This window comes from Pholcus phalangioides, unplaced genomic scaffold (assembly GCF_987345545.1).
Source record: "Pholcus phalangioides strain wild (caught in Gottingen) unplaced genomic scaffold, Ppha-v1.0 ptg000039l_1, whole genome shotgun sequence".
Lineage (NCBI taxonomy): Eukaryota > Metazoa > Arthropoda > Arachnida > Araneae > Pholcidae > Pholcus > Pholcus phalangioides.
The window spans coordinates 13201383-13223441 of record NW_028301625.1 but is presented as its reverse complement, the minus strand read 5'-3'; the positions used below and the strand labels follow the sequence as shown (position 1 = coordinate 13223441).

General features: G+C 36.0%; 1 protein-coding gene across 3 annotated transcripts in view; it reads left to right on the top strand.

Annotated features, from left to right (window-relative positions):
- LOC149065602 (rab11 family-interacting protein 4A-like) overlaps positions 1 to 22059 on the top strand; it is a 96180-nt gene that overhangs the window by 37705 nt on the left and 36416 nt on the right. Inside the window, exons 2-8 of one of the 3 annotated variants that reach the window (XM_089253461.1) lie at positions 4766 to 4906; positions 11022 to 11185; positions 13354 to 13419; positions 13820 to 13909; positions 14499 to 14534; positions 14646 to 14763; positions 20249 to 20352. In XM_089253461.1, the coding sequence (XP_089109587.1) occupies positions 4766 to 4906; positions 11022 to 11185; positions 13354 to 13419; positions 13820 to 13909; positions 14499 to 14534; positions 14646 to 14763; positions 20249 to 20352 (719 nt within the window). Of the gene's footprint in view, positions 1 to 4765; positions 4907 to 9954; positions 9982 to 11021; positions 11186 to 13353; positions 13420 to 13819; positions 13910 to 14498; positions 14535 to 14645; positions 14764 to 20248; positions 20353 to 22059 lie in introns of those variants that run through there. The other 2 variants (XM_089253464.1, XM_089253462.1) reach the window with 2 other exon arrangements.

The window sequence follows — 22059 nt, the reverse complement described above, 5'->3', positions numbered from 1 at the left end:
AAATCAATTGCAGAGGTTGAATAATTTTTCATTCAGTTAGAATTAAGTTTATCAAGTCTGCTGGCGGACCATAGGTTGAGAAATATAGATCTAGATCTATTTCATCAGAAGTCCAGGTCTTCTTGATTTTTCTTTTCAACTGGACTCCCATGACTAGTTGAGTTCTGACATTTCCGTAAATTACTATCCAAGTAGTGATATAAAACTACGTAAGTAAGAAAAGGGACAGCAAAAACGTGACCCCGAGGCTCTTTCCATCAACAAGCTTTCCTGGTGGTAAGCGCCTTTCATTTGTCCGTCCAATTAGCAAGTGAAGTATACTTGTCCATAATGGTTCGTGCCGTTAGAGTTGTCGAAGCCCACGTAATTTCGTTAGTTCGGTCTAACGTCAAGCTTTTTCATTGTTTGATCGAGTTTTTCAATAAAAAAGGAAACGATAAAGTTTTTTTTTATTCTAGGTGCCTTCAATTTGTACCAGAAAATCTTTCATTTATTTAAGGGGTGTCACTGCCCCTGAAGTCGAATTTTCAAAAATGACTTCAGAAAATATTTCATTCTATTGCAAATAAAATACTAAAAATTTCGTGTCAGTCTCTTATTTGTTCTTTCAAAATAAAGGAAAGAAGTAATGAATTATATATATAGTGTGTAAATGTATACAAGAAAAAACACTTTGAACGTGTTTTTCTCAGATTGTAGTTTTTAAGTTTAATCGTAAGATGAAAAAAAACTACTGCACCAAAAATTCTGAAATGTTGCAGAGATGTGTATTCGACGTATAAATGGACCTCGGATTTACCAATTGAATAATGGGAAGTATTTTTAAAAAAATGTTGAAATTTTTTTTTTAGATTTTTGAAATTTATATATTTTTCAAACTTTAAAAATTCATAAAATTCTAACGAATCGTCTGATATTCAAGTTGGATGTTCATTTTACTAACACGTGTCGAATAAACATTTCTGCAAAATTTCAGAATTTTTGGTGTAGTAGGCTTTTTAAATCTTACTGATAAAACTTAAAAATTGCAATCTGAGAAAATCACGTTCAGTTTTTTTCTTGTATACATTTGCACTATAATTCATTGCTTCTTTCTTTTATTTTGAAAGAACAAATTAATCGATTGACACGAAATTTTTAGTATTTTATTTGAAGTCATTTTTGAAAATTCGACTTAAGGGGTCTTCACACCCCTTAATAGAATACAGTACAAATAAAGTTTGCAAATCCAACTACAAGGCCACAACAGGCAAAATGCCCAACGAGGTGGCTGAGGAAAAGATGCCCATAAATAAAATTTCGTTGATTTCGGTATACAGGGTGTAAAGTTGAGTCCTTATACACCAATTATCTTTTAACCCTTTATGGTTCACCCCTCATAAAAGGAGTATTAATTTTTTTTTCACAAAAACGGATGTAAATGGGTGCTGTTAGCGCATTTTTAATTGATTAGAGCGGATTTTTTAAATTATCTAAAATAGTTAATTATGACGGTAAAATATACAGTTTGCCTTGATTTTAATGTCGTCTATAAACAGATAAAATCTTGCTTAGCAAAGTTGAATACTTTTTATCTTGAATTTTATTTCTAATCCCCTCAATTTTTTGTAAAATTTTATAAATCTCTGAAAGCTTAATTTTTTTTTGCACCGTGTAAGAAAATAAAGTGGGAGGCAGGGCTTGGTTTGGACAGTTTGCGTCGGACAAAGGCAGTTTACTACCTTCCCCTACCCCCCCTCCGTGACAACGCACCCCTTGGCCGTACGAGAGTATATTTCGCACGCGAATGCAAGTTTTGTGACGTTACAGTGCCAGCTCCTAATAGGCTGCGCTGTCCCTCCCCCCTCCCCCCCCCCGATTTAGAGCCAACCACGATTATCGTCAGAAATTTTTAGTGAACAAATCTGTCACACATGGGATTTGTGAAGGGATTATTGCGGCATTTAATTAAATTTAAAGTTTCTAAATTCAATTTTAAATAATTAAAACTAAATTCAATTAAGGTGAAGCTAGTCATGTCTAACCTAGAAGTTTCACTTCTATCGCGCGAGATTCTCACGCAGATTGTTTTTGTTGGGCTCACTAGAGAGAGGGCAGCAACTTTCTAATTGTAAGTTAGATGACGGGAGTCCGTATAAAAAATTAAATTTTGTGTTTACGTACATATACAGCTCTTAGTTAAATAAATGTGTATGTTGCGGTAAATGCCATATAAATTGGTGATTATACATACTTATCCATCATCATAAGTTTGATAAATTTATGACTTTTACCGGCGAATATGCATAATACCTAACCGTCGTTGGTAAATTTGATAAATACTGAAAACATTACCACTTTTACCGGCGATTATGCACGATAAGGGCCTGGGTTCGTGTCCCGGCGGAGACGTGATGACTTTTCTTTCCGAGTTCACCTCAGCATAATATCCGGAAAATAACTGTTTCCTTGATATCATTGGTAAATTTGATACTTTTATCGCCTTTATATGTGATTATGCACAATTCCCTGGTGTAATTGCTGAATTTTTTAATAAATATGAAAAAATTCCAAATGAGTCTAGTATGTGTGATGAATATAGTCGGACTCTCTCCGATATAATGATAACAAATTTTACGATCGTAATTTATAATGATACAATACATTTATGAATTATGTATAGCATACCATATATATATATAATACGATTTATCATGTTTACCAATGACGCAACGTTTGGATATTTAATACCCAAGCATCGCGTCGGGTTATGCATAATACATATGCATAATCGCCGGTGAAATGATAATTTTTTTTTAGTACTTATCAAATTTACTGGATTAATTACCATTGGGTTCTTGCATAATCGCCGGTAAGTGATTAATTTGGGGAAATTTATCAACCTTACCAAAAGTGCTCGGCGCCTATGAATAATAACCGGATTTATCACGGTTACTATTCATAGTATTCACTAAACGTATCACTCAAACGTATATAACAAAAACAAATGTATAGTAAACATGTAAAATGGAAGCGTTTATTTTGATGGGATTTAATTATTTTTGTTCTCGGTGAATCATGTCTGCCAAAATATCCGAATGCATTAAAAATCGATAAGTTTTGGATAATTGATATAATAAAAAATTGATCTTAAATAAAATCTATACTCGTGCCTGGGAAGTGGACCGGAATCCATACGTTGTTCTTGTCTTGTGTTCAAGCTTGAGATACTGTTCGAGGTCAGTTCGTCCATATCTTGTCATTCCGTTCATCCGAAACGTGGATCCTGGACACATTAATCGGACATTCGATGCACTTCAGATAATTGGACCCCCCTCACATATTTCGTCACGCTTTCGTTTCATTTTCGCTACAGAGAAAAAGAATAATAAAAGTATTAGAAGAATTAGTTGCAAAAAGGAATGCATTTTGCGCTTTTTGTTTCCGGTAACTGCTGCACAACGGATCCAGAAATAAACTATAAACGCTCTTTGAACTAGGTATTTGGGGGGGGGGGGGTCGGTGGTGCATTTTTGGCCGTATTTTCTATTTTGTGGCATAATGCCATGTACTGTATTTTGCCGGAATCATTTAATAGGATGTGATTCGCTTTTTGAAGATAGTAATACGTGAGTGGGTGAAAATTTACGAGACTCGACTTGTTCCCTCGTTCTTCAAAATCGATCAAAGAACGAACGCCTGAAAAATTAACGGTCTCGCATCTAAAGTTGAGTTCAGTTCCCCATTATTTAAAATTGCTCCTACTTATAACGATGCATTGCTCCATTGTTCTTGTGAGACAAATGAATTTATTATGATGCACACTGAACCATCCTCTAAAGATGGTAAGAGATAAATTTTGAACTCTACAATTGGTATTTATGGTTTATGGGAAATTCACCGCTGAGAAAATTCACCGACCAATAATTCATCGACGGAAAATTCACCGACAACAGTTCGGCACGAGTGAGTGAGCGTGAGTTAGTCAGTAAATGATACAGTAGTTAATGAGTGAGTCGGGGAGCAACAAGGTTATTGAGCGTATGACAGTGTGAGCAACCTAGTGAGTTGATGATAGAATGAGTGACCTAGTGGGTTGATGATAGAATGCGTAACCCAGTGAGTGAATGACAAAGTGAGTGACCTAGGAGGTAAGTGAGCTATCTAGTAAGTGAATGACCTAGAGATCAAGTGAGTGACCGACCTACTGAGAGAGTGATCTACATTGTGAGTGACCAAATTTTGACTGGACAGACCACGGATTTACGTTGCGAAAGATGAAATTGAATTTCTTATCAAAATATTATTGTTTTCGAACTTGTTTCGTGACCCCCCTTCCCCACCATGGTTCATTAATGCGACAGGGTCGCGACACACACTTTAGGAATCACTGCCATATGGGAAATGGATTTTCTGGGTGTAAAAACCGATGTGAGGGTTTGAGTTTAAAAAATGAGTGTGCGGATAGCTGATTTCTGAGAGATTCTGTTAACAAACGTTCTGCCACACTCAGCTGTATACGTCTTTAAAAGGTTTGTAACTGAAAAGTTTCGAATATAAATTTGCCAATTAATTTCAATAGTTTTACTGTATGCTACTAAATGTGTTGAAATTCGAGGACTTAACTAGGATCCGTACCCGACAGCTGCTAAATCATTGTACTGTGTGTCAAGTTTTATATAAAACGTTTTCCTAATTACATAGTATGTAAATGGAATATTTATAGTTCAAAAATCATTTAGTTTCATCAACTTTAGCTTCATTTTGTGAAATGCTTTCATTTCAGGAAATCTCGCAGTTGATTGAATATTTAGATCCGGATAGCCACGGTGTTGTCACATTTCCAGATTTTTGTCGGGGGGCGGTGGCTGCCCTTCACAACAAGAGCAACGCCCCCTCGTTAGAAGAGCTATTAGACCGTCCAAAGGTAAGTCATCGCTTCAAGTGAAAAAAACAATTCTCCTATGTGATGTTAGAAAGCCATAAAAATCGCTGTATTGATATTTTTCTGATTTTTTTTAATTATCGAATGTAAATGAAAATAGCCATCTGGTGGCTCGTTGTCCATGAGCTATTAGCTGATCGGTTGCACCGTCCATTGCACGGTTCCGTTCGGCATATATACGCTCTAGTGAAGGAAAATCTCTATCTCCTCTGTAGCTTAGTGGTCAGAGCACTCGTCCGGCAATCGAGGGACCCGGGTTCGACTCCCGGTGGAGGCAGAGATGAGTTTTTTCCTTCCTTAAAAAAAAAAAAAATATTAACATCTCAAATAATAAATATCTTCACAACATCCAGTCTTCCGTATATCTTGTAAATGAAAATCATTGTGAACATGATTTTCAGGGTGTCTCATAAATTTGAACGGATTTTAAAAATCAACAAAGTGACTTACCGGGCTCAGGGATGTGTGCCTTTAGACTTGTCAAGTGTCGAAATTTTTTTTTTTTTCAACAAGAGAAAAAAAATTTTAATTCTCGCCTTTGAGTGGCATTATTTGACGCCATGTTAACAAAATAGATGAAAAAACATATTGACTGCAGCTACTTCTCCATATGTGCCTTTTCTACCCAAGGGCGTAGCGAGGGGGGACTTGGGGTCTGGTCCGCCCCGAAATGTGAGAAAATGGCTGAAAAAAAGGGAAAAAGATGGCAAAATCTATTGTTCTATCACTTTGGTCCCCCCCCCCGAACGAAATTTCTGGCTACGCCCCTGTTTCTACCGGTGTCAACATCGCAGTCTTTTAAACAGACATGAGATAATAGAGCAGAGTCGTAATTCGATTCGCATTCGCTACTATCTAGGAAGAAGTTGTTGATTCCTATCGTCTTTCAAAAGGATTAAATTTGCCTAGTTTTAGGAAACAAGACCATGAATCGCCAGTTATCGGCAGAAATTTCAACGAATTTGATTTCGGAAAAATTCAACTCTTTGACAAGTCGTAGAGTGCAAACGGAACCCCGGCACGCCAATTTGTTGATTTTTTTTCATAATTGTTTTAAAATCCTTCCAAATTTATGGGACACCCTGTATATCTAATTCCCGACTCATTAAATTGGTAGAAAATATTAAACTTTCTTCAGCTTCTCGATAAATGACGTTAATAATTTTTCAACAAGGAACTTTTGAACTCGTATTTTTTTCGTAGTGGTGTTGAGATATTCGACGTTAAACTTTTCGCACTATTCATGATGAACTCCTCGCATTTTTCTATCTGACCTCAAAATTTTTGGTAGAAAACACGGGAAAGGGAGAAAATTCAAAAGACAAGCGCAGTGAAAGAAGATTGATGGCTCATCACATAAGTTCACACAAACAACAAGCGAAAGTTGCTTGAAGATCTTAGAAAAGAGCTCTTTTGTTCTGCTTTCAACTGGAGGTTGACGAACTTAAGGCTTCTCTTTTTTCAAAGTTTTTATTCTCATAATCTAAATTTAACAGCTGGGGGGAGTTCATCCTCGATGTTTCTTCCTTTCCGAGACTAAAAGAGTAAATTTTATCACATCCTTTGTTTGAAGTCATCGGTAAGTTTTCTCTGGAATTCCACGTGCATTCCATAACAATCAAGTATCGCAAAGCCGATGTCAAGTCCGTAAGGGAAAATAATCTGTTAAGATTCCCGGAGACCACTTTTATTTTTATGTTCGGTCTCAACCTCTCAACGTGTTTTTTTCCCCGCATGTTGTAAATCGCGTAACCTATTATTTTTAACGGTAAACTGATCAATTTTAGGTTCTTTCGGGTATATTTGTCGAGTTTTTTTTACTAAGTCATTGGTCACTAAGCAACTGACGGTCAACAGAAGCATTGACCTTTTTTTTTCCCGGAAATTCGCATCTAAGGGTGACAACGGGAAAAATTTTCTTATTACTATATCACGTGGAGATCCAATTTTCTTAGAAATAAACGTACGAAGAGGGGAAATAAAAAAAGCGACTTCTGGGAGAATTTTATCACCGTCCTCCAAGTCTATAAAATCAGATTAACATAATTATTTTGAAAGCTTAAGAATTCATAGTAGAGATTGGAAACGATTTTTCCATTGCATAGTTTTATTGAATTAACTTCAGCCTACACTTTCTTAGTCGCCGGGACAAACTGTTGTGTCGGTATTTTTTTTATGTAAAGCCCTACACACTTTTACATATTTGATAAATATTTTTGTTCATTTCCAATGCAAAAACTTAACAGGCACAAGTTACATAACTGTCTTATGCTGTATCGTTAAATTTTGCGTTGGTAAGAAGACAACTGCAAAATTAATTCTAATTAAATACAGTGAAACCTCGCTACAATGATACTTGATATAACGATAAATCCCTCTGCGATTTTTTTTTTCAAATGTTGTTTGGAATTTAACTCAAAATCGATATATTTTTAAATCCCTCATCAGCGTTTGTTCCTTCTAGGGTATCCAATAACATCAGTATTTTGCACTATCTACCGTCTGAAAGTGTAAATGAAGTTGTCGTGAAGCTACTCTTTGTGTAGTACACAAAAATGCTGTGCAATAAACCACTTTACAGTGGGGAACAACTAACTGAATTTTATTAATCAATAAATTAATCAATTATAACTTTTTGTTGAGAACAAATGCTTATAAATGCATTTTATGGTGATACCAACAACGCCAATTCAGAAGAGATGCCAACAATGACATAAATTTGATGTTACCTTTCGATAAAACGACAATCTCTCTGCAACGATATTTTTTCTTGGTCTGCAGAGTATCGTTAAATCGAGGTTTCACTATATGCAAATCTATTAGGTCCTCCGAAAGCTCTGGATAGTTTTGTTGACGCATATTTCAGCCTTTTTATTATATTTTTTGGCAACCCAAGGAAGTTGAAAGTTTACTGAGATATCTAGTCTATCTTATATCGTAATTTATGTGTTTTGGTTATTTATAGAGGATGTTCGAGGTGACTGATTGGAAGTTGAATTTTCAGCACTTGAAATAGAGATAATTCTGCTAATAAAAAAGAAAGTTAAACTAAAAACTCTAATTCTGACTTTCGGAATCCGAAAATTAAAATCCAGAAGTTGGGAATAGGAACTGAGTGGATGACCTGTTGCAAATGCGGAAATCCCCCAAAATTGACCCCTTGAAATTTAGCAGAGATTTTAATCATTCCTAAAAGTATAGTTCATAAATATTTCGTGAAATTTAGTGCGGAAATAGTTCTAAAACGCAACAACAAAGATCCATATTTTTTGGTCATTTCAATAAGATGTATTGGTATGTTTTATCACATCCATACCATACTGACCAGACATAGCATCATCTGATTGTCATGAGTTTCGCTTCCTTCAAAACTTTTTTATGTGGAAGATTATTCGCTGAAGTAAAAGTGTCGAGAGCATCATAGACGGATATTTTAACTTGAAACCTTCAAAATTTGACAATGACAGCATTTTGTTGGTGACCGGAAAGTTGCTTAAAGTCGCGCAGGAAAATACAGGGTGATTCAGAAGGAATCATCTGCTTTCAAAATTATCTATTTTTTAAAATTAGGAACAAACATAGTATGATAATTAAATAATGGATATCAAGGGAAAATGTCCACGTTTTTGATCATGCACAATCGATGACGCTGGTGTGTCGTTTATGACGCTTTTATAGCGAAGAAATGAAATGGCGTCTAGTTAATTGAAGGCTTTCTGTGTTTTTTCGTTTGCATAATGTCAGTCGAAAATAATCATTATGTGAGTTCCTCAGCCTACTGTTTGGCATGTGTGTTAAGAAAATAAATCTTTTACAAGCAATACAAATTGCATAACTTGCAAGCTCTGAAGCCTTGTGAAAAGCCGAAACGACTAGAATTCTGTCTATTATATGCAAAAGGCTATGGATAGGCAGCCAGAACTTTTGCATCCGTCTTCTAACATGTTTAGAATTTCCATATCCCCTTGACATAATACGTGTGACTAAAAAAATCATACCGAATGTTTGTAAAAAAGTTTGGACATTTTTCATTTTTATTTATATGCTAATTATAATTATATTTCGGTAATTTAGAAAATACAATCAAACCTCGATGCCACCATTTGTTTCGCAGGTTTCTTGCGCTATAACGAGTTTGGCGTTATATCGAATCACCAATTAACGTATATAATCCTTATATATGGAAGATTTGTTCACTAAAAATTTTTGGCGCTAAATCGCGGGGCTGCAACGGGATTTGACTGTATATACCATTTTAGAGCTATAGTCGTAAAATTTTCTTCGCTCAAAACTACGAAAAGAAAACGCTCAGAACTTTTGGGTTGTCCTATAATACAGTATAACCTGTCACTTAGGACACTCCCTAAATTGGACAGTTTTGAATGAAGCGGACTATAATCCTATATCAAAGCATATCCACAATACTTTGTATCTTGGACACCCTCTGGATTCTTATCTTGGACAGCAGCAGCTCATTGTTTGCTGATTATCTGTTGTTGTTTGAGGGGTGGGCTTCCCCACCTCTCAGGCAGATTCATAAAACAAATTTATTGAAACTACTTCATTGTTAACCTAAAAAATGGGGGTGTGTTGTCAGATCGTGGGGTTTTTCTTGCACCTGTACATCCCTTTATTTCTTAAGATCTTTGTTTTTTAATCTCTCTGCATTTGAAACTTTTATTCAGTCCTGAATAGTGTTCTACATATTATGAAGCATGATTTTCATGCAAGTGTGAAAGTTAATTTTAACTTTGCATTACGAGTAAACGAAGTTACTGGAGTTGACCATTGATAAGAAAAAAGAAGTTATTGAGTAATTTGACGTATTTAATTACTGCATTTAAATTTCTTAATTGTAACATATTGTTATTAATTAAAGAGATATTTTGTACACAATTATTTTCTTAACACCAATTCAAAACATAGGAGATAGACTTGAAAGTCTGGGTTGGGGAACGATGATTGCTGGGGGAAATGATGATGATGTCAATTCATATATACGCTAATGCATTAGATCAGTCGGCTTTGACGCCGTATCTTCGCCCATGATTCAAAAGGTTAGTGCTTGTAACTAAAGTTAGTTTTTGGTCATGTTCTACTAGTTAAAGCCTTTTAATGATAATGTAAAACATTTCTTTGTACCGCTCTAACATGGACAGATTTTGATGGAACCGTAGGTGTCCAACTTAAACAGGTTTTACTGTATACAGAGTGAATATTCAAGTTCATTTCAGCTCAAAATACTCTTGAACCGTTGGTGATGGAAATCTTTCAATTCTAAAAAGGATCCGAATCGCTGGCCCATTTTTATATATGCCATTTATTGTATTAAAAGCCGTATGTGTGTGTGGGAGTGTACCGAGGTATAAAATTAAATTTTTTAAGGGTTCCTCTGTTTTCTAATATTTAGTTACAAAGTTGATTCCCCGTCTTTTCTGAACCCCCAAAAAACAATAATTTTAAGTGCAATATTAGCCGAGATATTTGAATTTAAAAACGTTTAAAGTGAGGTAAAGAACAGCCTATCTTATAAGGGACGAACTTGTTCAAGCTGTTCGTATGCTGTTTTCCTTCATTTTTATTGATTTTGAATTCAAATATCTCTGTGAATATTGCGCTTGGAAACATTTTTTGTTGTTGTTAGGCTCAGAAGAGACAGAGAAGCAAATTTGTAAATAAAGTAGAGAACAGGGGTGACCGCATCAAATATTAAATTTTGTATCTCGGTACATGACTCCCTGTAAAATAAATTACATATCTAAAACGGGCACGTTTTGGACGTATTTGGATGCTTTTTCTCATTAAAAGTATGTCTCTATAACCAACGCCTCACAAGTTATTTGAGCTGCAACGGACTTGAATTTCAACCTGTATGAAGGAAGACATTATAAGACCTCATAACACATATTTCTAACGAAAATTTATTTTAGTAGTCTACAGTATGGTACGATCTACGAGAGTAAATGGAGCACGCGATGTCAATTTCATACGTGAAAGAGTTATCCTAACTGTAATCGGTTTGCAAATGATTGATTTTGAATTACTTGTAACCTTTAACTTTCCAATCGGGATTGAATATATATTTTGTCATTTCCAGCCTAAATTTGTGATAGGATCTCCGTCCGAATCGGGTCCCTCTGCAGAAGGAATCGGTCAAGACGATTTCTCTCCAGCTTGCCATCCAGGCTGTGAAGACGACAGTGCTATCGCTACTGGTAGTGACGTGAGCCGAGAGTCATTTCGTGAAGATAAACACGACAGGTAAGAATTCAATTTGTGTGGATCGGAGTATTTTATTTTTTATCGTTTCATACAATCGGCGATATTTATAAATGTATTATGGTCATCGGACCGCGTCAGTAATAATCTGTTCTCATCAATAAAATTCGATGCAGAACGGTATCTGTAAATGTGAAATTTATGAATGCTTCATGCGTAAAGGGAATCATCTGGGAAATTTATGCCCTCAAAACATAATGGACGAATACAGTCGTGAGTGAGAAATATACATTAGTTAGGATGGTCAAGGAAAATCTATTTGTTAATGTTGGAATTTGCAATAGAACTATTTCAACACTATTCTCTTGTCGTGGTTTAATGTAAAACTAAAGTTTTTAGATTTAGGAAAAAAATTGCAACCTCATTTTTTTTTCTTCAACTTCGTGCTTTTTTTCCGAAGGTAAACAATGAAATACGAACGTTTGGTGAACAATTGCGGACTCTAAAAATATATACGCTTTCTCTTTCTCATTGAAATCAATGTTTTTATTGTATACAAAAATATTTAAGAGAATTTATCTTTATATTCCAATAGAGTTGTATTGCTTAGTTTCGTCGAATTCTCTTTTGCCATTGAAGATGCAGGTTCGGTCCACGTTCAATAAAATGCCGACCTTCGCTGCTTCCGTGCATTCGGCTTTTACAAAACAGTAGGCTCTTGCTTCGGCGCTGTTTAACTATGCGTGCGTGACCGAGGTGTTGTTACCCAGTTGGTAGACGATTATTTGCACAATCTATTTTTGTAAGACAAGAAACCGCCGGAACGATGATCGCAATACATACTCAATGACATAAGAGCTTCGCGTTTAAGATAATCATCTCTAATACAATGAGAAGAGCGAAGTTCATTAAATCAGCCGGGGTCGAGTCCATTTTACTGATACAGAAACTATATATGAAGTCGGTTTTTTTTTTTCTTTTTGGAAAACTTATGTTTATAATCGATCGTGCAGATAATTTGCATCAAGGCTTTTCGTTCACGACATGATTTATTTCGTTTGTTTTTAATGCATGATTTTTTTCGATAATATAGCCAGTGTGAGATGGAGATTATAAAATAAATATAGCGACATTTGTATAACACGAATTATGTTTTCTAAAATGCCATAAATTTCTACATGCTGCGACAAGCTAGAAACACGATACTCATTATTTAGATCAGTATTCATTTACTTTTTTAGCCCGTTGCCCCCTTTGGACCATAATATTTTTTTTCTCGTGGCCCCTTGTCTTATCCAGGCCCTCCCCACCCTCATTAAGGAGCAAGAATCTTCTACTTATTGAATTCATCCAAAACTAAATTTATAATAAACAGAAATTTTATAAATGAAGTATTTCTACACACCCCTGCGCCAGGTAGTAGAAAGTAGTAGTCACATTTTTCTCTAACATATTCCATTTAGGGGCCATTCAAGTATTACGTCAGCAAATTTTTAACCATTTTTGACCTTCCCCCCCTTTCAATCAGCAAAATTTCGTCAGCAGCTTAGAATATTTCATATCTTTCAAAAAAAGGTTGTTGATGACGTAAGCAACCTTCAAACCCCTCAGCAAATCAGAAACCCCCTTCCTCCCCCGATGCTGACGTAATACTTGAATGACCCCTTAAGAACTAGATTCCTTTAGTCAATTTCTTTTTTCACAAATCTCTGTGGTCCCCTTAGCCACCTGTCGTGGCTTCCCCCTTTCACTTGATTTTCACCCGTGACCCCCCGGCATATCCTAGGACCACAAGGGGAGACATATGGCACCCACACAGGTTGATCTTTCGTCTTTTTAAGAAGTATATTGTGTATATATTGTTTATAATTTGTGTTAATTGCATTTTTAATTGGGTTGCTGTATTTTTGAAATATATGACAACCATATTTTTATGGGCATCTTTTTATTAGCCACCTCGTTGGGCATTTTGTCTGTTGTGGCGTTGTATTTGTATTTGATTACTACTGATTTGGATCACTTGAAGATGCAATTCTTCAGACGAAGTTTTGGAAAATTGCCCGCTAAGAAATAATTGTTTGTGTGTGTGTGCTCCATATCTTAATTTTATTATGATTTGAGCTTAAATTTGAAGTATTTCAGGCTCTTTCTATTTAGGATATAGGCTATTTAAATATTAATTTTCTTTAAAAATTGTCTTTTTGTTACAGTCCAAGCGATGGTGAAGAGAGCTATGTCTGTGTAGGTCACTTGGCCAAACCTACTGATCTCAACAAGTAAGTTACATTTTTGTTCAATTTCATTGGTCCATCTAAATATTCTCGGGATAATACTTGCAATGATATCCAGTGCCATGATTGCAACATTATGATATCCCCACATGTTTAAAAAACTAATAAAAAGATATAATTGTGAGTTTCCTCTCTTTATCATGCGATTCTTTTCTGCATGCTTTCATCGTATGATGTAGTATTTACTGCGTATATGTATGTTTGTCAAGTGTTCTCCCATGTGTATTAAACGATCGTTTCGTGCTATATCAGACTTTGTGACTAATAGGCTGATTGCTTTAAAAATAAAAAATCCTGAAATAATAATATAAATTGCAATACCTTTACGTGCCGTTTTGTGTGATTTGTCCGCTGAGCTTTGTTGTCGTGTGTTGCGTCGTTGCAGCAGCCTAAGGAGTAACAGCAGTGCAGGCAGTAACAGTGGTGGTGGTAATAACAGGAGGCGCCGTAGCTCCAGGATGTTCCAACGAACTGGGTAAGATGGATTTTTCAAGATTTTTGTGCATGCTGTGTTGTTTTGTGTGTTTCGTTTATGCTCGGCTAAGACACGAGTTCCAGATGATTTCACATCGTTGCAGTGCATCAAACGGGGATCACCCGTGCTTGCTTATGGTGTCGATTCCTGAAGATGGTATATCTTCAAAGCATTATATTTTGTCTTATAAATTGCAAAAGTTGTCTGCGTACGAACTTCTATCTCGCTATAGTTAGTTCTTCTATAGTTATTTTATGACATTACCTTAGGGCTTGACAAATCCCAGGCCACCATGGTGACTAAAAAATTGGTATTAGCGTCTAAAATGCTTTTTGTGTAGTTACTGAATTGGAGTCTGAGAACTGCACAAAATGTTTGGAATTGATATCAGCATATCGGCCAACATGAAAGAAGGTCACCATGCCCTGGGAAAGTTAAAAGAAACATTATTTTAGACCTTTTATTTCTCGGGTAAAATTTTTGGCTCTTAAAAAATTGTGGTTACTCCTAGCTTTTTTTTGCGATTTGTCAAGCCCTGCATTACCTGTAGAATTCTATTTTCTTTGAGCGTATTTCTATTATTTTCCAGCTCTAAACGTCAACTATCAAGTGCTGCAATTTCCAGGTAAGCTGACATAATAACTATTTTTATAACTTACGAGAAAGAAATTGTTCTAATGATATTATCAATAGAAATCTCGTGTTGTCTTGATTGTTATTTTTTTTCAAATTTTAGCCAATTGCTTCGGAGTAGCAGTCGCAATGGCAGTAGAAGGAATTCGGAGAGCTCTGACGAGCTGTTTCCAAATGGGCCTATGTCACTGGAGAATGATGTCATCGACCTCAATCAGAAAGTAAGGTTCTGCTATTGATTCTATTCCATGTTCATCTTTCCTTCAGGCATCTTCAAGTCTAATCGGTCATAATTTTGATCTGGGCCGAATAGCAAAACAAGATTGAATCCAACTCGCTAATCGATCTGCAATATGTCAAAAAGCCATACGTGATAGGTGAAAGAAATATTTCAAATCATTGAATGGATTTGAATCTCAAAGATTAGTATATTGAACTAATAACAACCCGTAAAAGTAGATAGAATGCACGTGGCATAAAATGCGAGTTCGATCGTATCTCGGAGAGCCAGTCATAGTTCAATTCACTGTGAATAATCTCTTTCGAAGAACGAATACGGATTTGCTGTAGATTGTCGTGACTTCATCTCGTGAAAACTTCAAAAGTTTTCATATTTTTGATTATTCTATATTTAAATTCGGCAAAAAAGATGACAATTGAAACAGTTTTTTGCTTATTTTTCTGGTGTTGCGTTCAATTCAAAAAACTTCACATCGGCTTTCTCTATCACAAAATGAAATTTTTCATGCCCGACTGCAAAACAGGATTGCGTTTTTTCTGTAACTTTATAATAATTGCGTTTTTTGCCGCGAGTGATTCGCATGGTTGCAATTAGCGAGTTTTTTTTTGTAGACACACGTTTTCTCGCACAAAAATCGTGTTGACTGATAAAGGTTCCAAAAACAGAATAAATGGAGCATTCTTAGTCTGAAGTCATAGCTAGCATTTTACTGAATTTTTAAGCAATTATACGGCAAATTACGTCTCACTGTTATGGCCTAAATATGACGACTTTCCTTCGCTCCATGGTTCGTAGAGTCTTGTCAGATTGAGAGATTTCATTTGTAACAATAGGCTGTGTTGAATCTTACTTATCTTCTTTCTGTGAGTTCTTCTTTTCTTTTGACAGCTTCAAGTAAATTTCACTTATTATGGGAAAATAACAGGTATCTGAATTAAGTCAAAGTATTGACGAAATAAAAGTCTAGGAAGTGAGAGATTGCACCAGAAAGTGATTTAGACCTAATGCACATTGTCTCTCAAACTGTTATCATTAAGGTTATAGTGAACGGGTATGGCTTTTTTAATGGATAACTTACTCGCAAAACTGGTCAAAAATAAAGATATTTTTTTCTGTTTTGTGGTGTATAAAATCATCAAAGGATGAACTACTAGACGTTCAGAGAACGTACTAGAAAGCGTAATTTCTCGCAAATACAAATACAAATACAACGCCACAACAGGCAAAATGCCCAACGAGGTGGCTGATAATGTGAATTATCTGAATGGGGCTGAATGTGGGCTGAATGAAAGTGATACTTCAACTTTCTCTCTCGAAAAAAAGTAATTAATTTGAGAAGGTGTATTCCACTTTTGGGTTGCGAGGTCATTTGATACGGGATGGGTCAAGAGCTGGTTACGGGGTTACGCCTGGTACTACTGATTCGCACCGGTTTTTTTCATTCGATCTGGTCATTTGACCCCGCGTGACATCCGGGCAGCTCATGAATTTTAATCATTTATCACTAGTGTCTCTGATTGAGCGATTAATCGGGCCGGCTAATCGATCAATTGTTAAACGCGATTAAAAATTTTAGTTGAGTTAATTGACTCGATCAGACCGATTAGAATTTAATCAAAGAGTTTGTAATTTAACTTGATATGTGTCTGATGAAGCTGATTGGATGTCTTAAATTACATTCTTAGATATAAAACTTTAGATAAATCATTTGATCATTTTTGTCGCATCACGGCCAATTTTTGTCGCATCACGGCCAATTTCTGCGCACTAGGGCTAATTAGAGACATATTGCCGATTTCAAACGGCAGCCTTTTTTTTATGCTCACTTGAGGTTGGTGCACTAACCCCTCGATGTGGAACTCCCTGCTGTAGTAATCTTTTTCTGTGGTAGTGTCGCCGTTTTTGTTGTGCCCGCGTCAGAAACGTTTTTGGCAAGGATGAACCGGGTTTCGAACTCGCGACACCTCTAAACATCCTTTGGTACTTTAGGGGAGTATCTTATCCATCTGGGCTACCGCGCCCTTGGATAAATGACCGTATTTAAAAATATTTGAATCAATATTTTGATTAATTTTTTTGGCATGGGAAAATACAATTTGATTCAACGAAAACTATGACTTATTTCATTTTAAAATTGAATTTGGTTTTTACGAAAACAAGCAACAGTATAAACATTGATCGAAAGTAGTTTCGAAATCAAAATCTTACCCTAAATCGAGGGATTTTCCAAAAAAAGACGACTTGGTTCAAGTGAAGACATCCCAGGATTTGACAAATATGTTCAGCGTATTAAATTACTTAGAGCGGGCAGCCTTTCTTAATCTATTCCTGTTCATGTGTTTCGAATAGATGCGTGAAATTAACAAAACATATTTTTTACAGCATCAATTAAAATGATATAGGCCTACTGTAGTGACGCAAAATATTCGATTAATCGATCGATTCATTGTTCTGTTCAACGCTAAATTTTCTTCACATTCATTTTGTAAATGGACCATTTACTTTTCTAAAACTTTTTTGTACAAATCACTTTCGGTTTCCAAAAATTTAATACATATCTGATGCAAATAGGTTACACGTGACTTCCGATGATATTTTTTTTCATCTTGACTTCTCGAACAACACCTGTTTCGAGAGTATTCTAGTGTCGTGAGAATTGGATATGATACCGAATTCATCTGTTAATGCTTTGTTTCCTTTCGGTAGCTTGCTATATTATTACTGGGCTTCCGGTGGTTCTGCCAGGCGTTGGATTTTTGAAAATAAAATCTTGGTATATCAATTGGCAGAGCCGGGCTCCCCATTTCCTCTTCTGAGACGAGCATCTTATTCTTCCCCTGGAAGATCTCTTTTACTTGAAACGTTTGGTTGTATTGGAATATATGTGACCTTTTCCCTCCAACCTGCTACTGCCGTCATCACCTGCTGATCATTCGACCAAACCCCCCAACTAAGTGTGTGCCTTGTACTATAACAAACCAACCCCAGTTTACTATTAGTACTACTACAGTATTTACCCTTGAAGACAAGAATCGCAGTAAAGCGTGACTTTCCCACGCCGCTACTACCGTTTTTCGTGTGATTTTTTTTTTTTTTGGCCTTTTTTTTGCCTATTCTCATCCACTATCCGTAGACGAAAAATGGGTCTTCACGGTCATCCATAGTTTGATTAACCACTAACGAAACGAACGCATTCGATTATGTTCGTTAACCATGACCACACGTAGGGTCGCAATATATGATTTTTCCCTAGTTTGGGTCAAATCACCACGTGGAGGAATGATTCGGTTCATTTATGAATACGTATCTTATGGAAAATTATGATGGACTTCTTTCTAGAAGGAAAAAGCTAACTGGGTTCCTACTCGTGGGTCTTAAAATCAACCTTTGTATTTTTCTACTTATAAATCTACTACGAAATCGATATAGGAAGTGATCCAAAAATGATGGTCAGGGATACGTAATTTTTTTTTTTACAGTAGAGTCTCGAAATTTCGAGGTTCCGAGTTGCTCGGATTATTCGAAATTCCTTTTTCAAAGCCTTTCTGTTTCCCATCAATTATGAGTTTCCTTTTGTTTCCTTTTTCTTACAAAATATTAGTAATTTCAGTCTAGGGCTCTTTTTTTCCACAGGATCCCTTTTACAATAAGAAATTTATATTTTTCATAAAGAAAAAAAAAACATTCATATTTTTGGGCTTTGAACCCCTGTCAGTCTCACTTATAAAGAAGCCATGGTTTTTGGATTGTATATATATATATATTTTTTGGTTCAAGGACCAATTAGGTCAAACTGCGCCAGCCATGGTTTTCGGCAATTGTGTGATGAATTAAGGACAAAACAGGTGAGTGCAGGTACCCCCCAAAAAAAATTGTTTTCTATTACTTTTCGGATAATTCGAGTTTCCATTAATACGAGGTGGTCTGGTCTCGGTCTTCTTGGCTTATCGAGACTACCGTATTTACAAAATAGATGAGATGAAGCTAGAATTTGATTTTTACTACTTTTTCGTGAAATATTGATAATTGACACTTTTTAAAGTGAAAATAGGGTGCAATTTTGCTAAGATAATTTGGAAGGATCAAATTATCCATTCGCGCCCGTCTTGCGCAGTCGGTTAATTCGAAATCTTCTCTTAAACAATATTATGTTGAAGACAACAGCAGATAAACAAAGCTTATAAATGATTTTATTTTACACTTGGCACTCAATCAACAAATCAATATAGTTAAGGCTCCAGTCCATCTGAAGCCGCGATAACATGTAAATCATTTTTGAGAACCCAAATTTATTATTGTGAAGTTTCCCCGAAATATTTTTTTTTGAAAGACCGGGAGTCAACCAAGAGACTTCTGTTGATGGCATGCAGATTTTAAATACAATAAAATGTGAGATTTACGTATCTCTAATGATGATCTAAGTCCATGGATCGCTCACTTTTAGTTGTGTTTTTTTAACCTGTTGATGTCTGTGAATTCAACGGGCCCTGGGTGAGAGTCGTGAACAGAGGTAGAAAGTGGAAAAAAAAGGAACGAGTTAACGCCAAGAATATCAATTGCACTTTAATCACTACTGGTTTTTTTTTTTTTTTATGTGTATAACAGTCTCTCTCGACCCGTTTTCTTATTTATTATTTTCTCGAGTGGCACGTGTCCAAAATCAAGCTTTTTGACGTTAGTGACAGCTTAAACGTGCTAATTGAAGATAGCAGTACCTTTCTGCGTGACTAGTTTTTATCGTTTGTGTTAGTTCTGGTGGCATTGTAATGTTTGAAAACATCAACACACACAATCAATTTATAATATCACCAAAGCACCCAAAGTCAGTAACAGACGAAGAAAAAGTTATTTTTGGGTGTTATTATACTATCTACGGTTGCATAGATAGCAGCGCGTTTGACTGTCATAAACACCGAAAGATTGTTTTTAACACGAATATATGTCACTGAATCTTTTTATGGTTCCGTCTTATTGTCAATCTTTGCATAATGGCTTTTTGATATTCCCTTTTTTAAAAGACAATACCTCATAAGACTTGTGTAAAATTAACGTGTGAAGCGTGGTTTTTTTTTTCTGATAGCGTAAGTACTGTTGATTATCTCGTGGGGAAAACGGAATTTATTTTTGGTCTGAAAACGCCAAAAAACAAGAACAATCCATTTTTAACCCCTTTTTATTTTGGTGTCTTCGCCATTTCTTACGACTCCGGAACTTTGGTTCACTGGGTCTGGTTATTTTTGGAACAACGCTAACTAACTCTCTCTCACTAAATATGAAAAAAAATTTTCTTCAGACCAAAGCAAAGTTTTAAGATTTTTTTGAGGTTGGATTTATTCATAGATTTATCAATATATCTGACACATGATATTTACTTAGTTATTTCATATCCGAGAGCTTTTATATTTGATGGTTTGCCTCATTGCTTCACTGATGATCCATTTCAATCTTTGCCATTCTATTTTCAGGTGGAAGAGCTTCAACACCAAGTGGCCACCCTGAGTGACCATCAGGCTAATACGGATGAAAGATACACCAAAGTCAAACAAGAGAATGCCGTCCTACAAACAAAGTAAGAAAAAAAGTTTTTATACTGTTTTAACTCCATTTTTAAAAATAAAATTTTCGTATTGTTAAACTGAATAGGTCAGTCTCAATCTTTCTGAACCCAAGAACTACCAACTTACAGCATGATTAGTAACGGTGCCCCGTATTTTACGGTAAATTCCTGTATTTTTGTTCACTCCGGCTTTTTTTTTATGCAATCCTCCCTTTTCTTTCAAAAAAGGTTATTTGTAACACTAATCTTTACTAAAATTGTGAATAGCTTTTATAACTTACAAATTACATCATGGTAGTTAGGGCTATAAATATTTATCTCAAATATTTGTCATGTTCAACGTTTTTTCGGTGAACTGCATTTCAATTCACTGAGAGTTCCGTTAACCCGTCATATCGCCTTTTTCGTAATTTCCAGCCGTTTCAGATTTGGACATTGACAATTTTCAGCCATTTCAGAAACAAATGGTGATTTTGTCGACTCACAGCAACGTTTTTGGTGACATTTGGCGACGTCTCGTATTTTGCCGAATTTAAGATCAAAGTTTCTTTGCATGTGCGGTTTAGTAGTAGATCAAAGTTTCTCGTGTTTTTATCTCAATGAAATATGATCCCCTAGTCATGATGAATACTTTTTCCGTGGAATAAATTTTTGTTCTACTTTAATTTCTTCAGTCTTTTAATTCCCCGCTCTTCAGAAATTTTGTAAATTAGCAAATTTGTCGCCTACAATTAGTGATACTCCATGTTTAGTATCGGAATTTTACTGCATTTTCCTCGATGAGATATGGTCACCCTGAGTATATAAAGATATAATTTTTAATTTGAACCCATAAGGATATTGCTGATATCAATAACAACGATCGAATAATTTTTCATTTAGTTAGAATTGAACAGGTGTTGACCGGGCCGTTTCTAGCTAGAGCAAATAGGGTACGTGCCAACACCATCTATAGCAGAAGGGCTCCACGCGAAGTGCGTGACGTCACTGAAGTCCATTTCACCTGTATTCATTGGATATACTGTCAAAAAAAAGGTAAATATATCGCATGCGTCGGCCTGCTATATCCAATGGCTACAGGTGAAATGGCTTCTTCAGTGACGTCACGAGCACGAAGGTCTTCTACTGTAGATGGTGGTGTAGGTGTCCAGTGACCACCAATTTTAGAGGCCCATTCGGTGCCAAAATTGGCATCGTTCGATATTTTAATTTTCTGTCGTCATGGGGAGAATAGGCACTCCCTGTCTCTCTACTCCTGCTTACACCTCTGTCATAAAGGGCCCCCGAAAAGTTGTGCTTACCCAGGGCCCGAACATATGAGAAACAGGCCCTGGGTGTTGACTAGCGGTATGCAAAGTAATTCGAAGGTAATGCTCGCGAGTTGAATATTCGTCGGACGTGCGCGTGAAAATATCGGAAACGCAGTGGATGGAAAGTATTAGCCTCTTGATCTTTTTCGGATTTCATGGAATAAATACCCTCCGTGTGTAAATGTGGTCGTGACAGCAGCACCGGACTGTGACGGGTACTGACCTCCCAAAAATGGCGATGGCCATGCTCATTGGCAAGAAGCGTGAAAGGAAGGAAGGACCACTGGCTCTTTGACACGCCGGAAACATCCACAAAATAAAAAATAAAAAACCGGTGGAGAAATAGAAATTATACGCTACTGGCTAAAAACCATCACCATTTCTTTTTTGGAAGCTCCGCGTGTGTGTG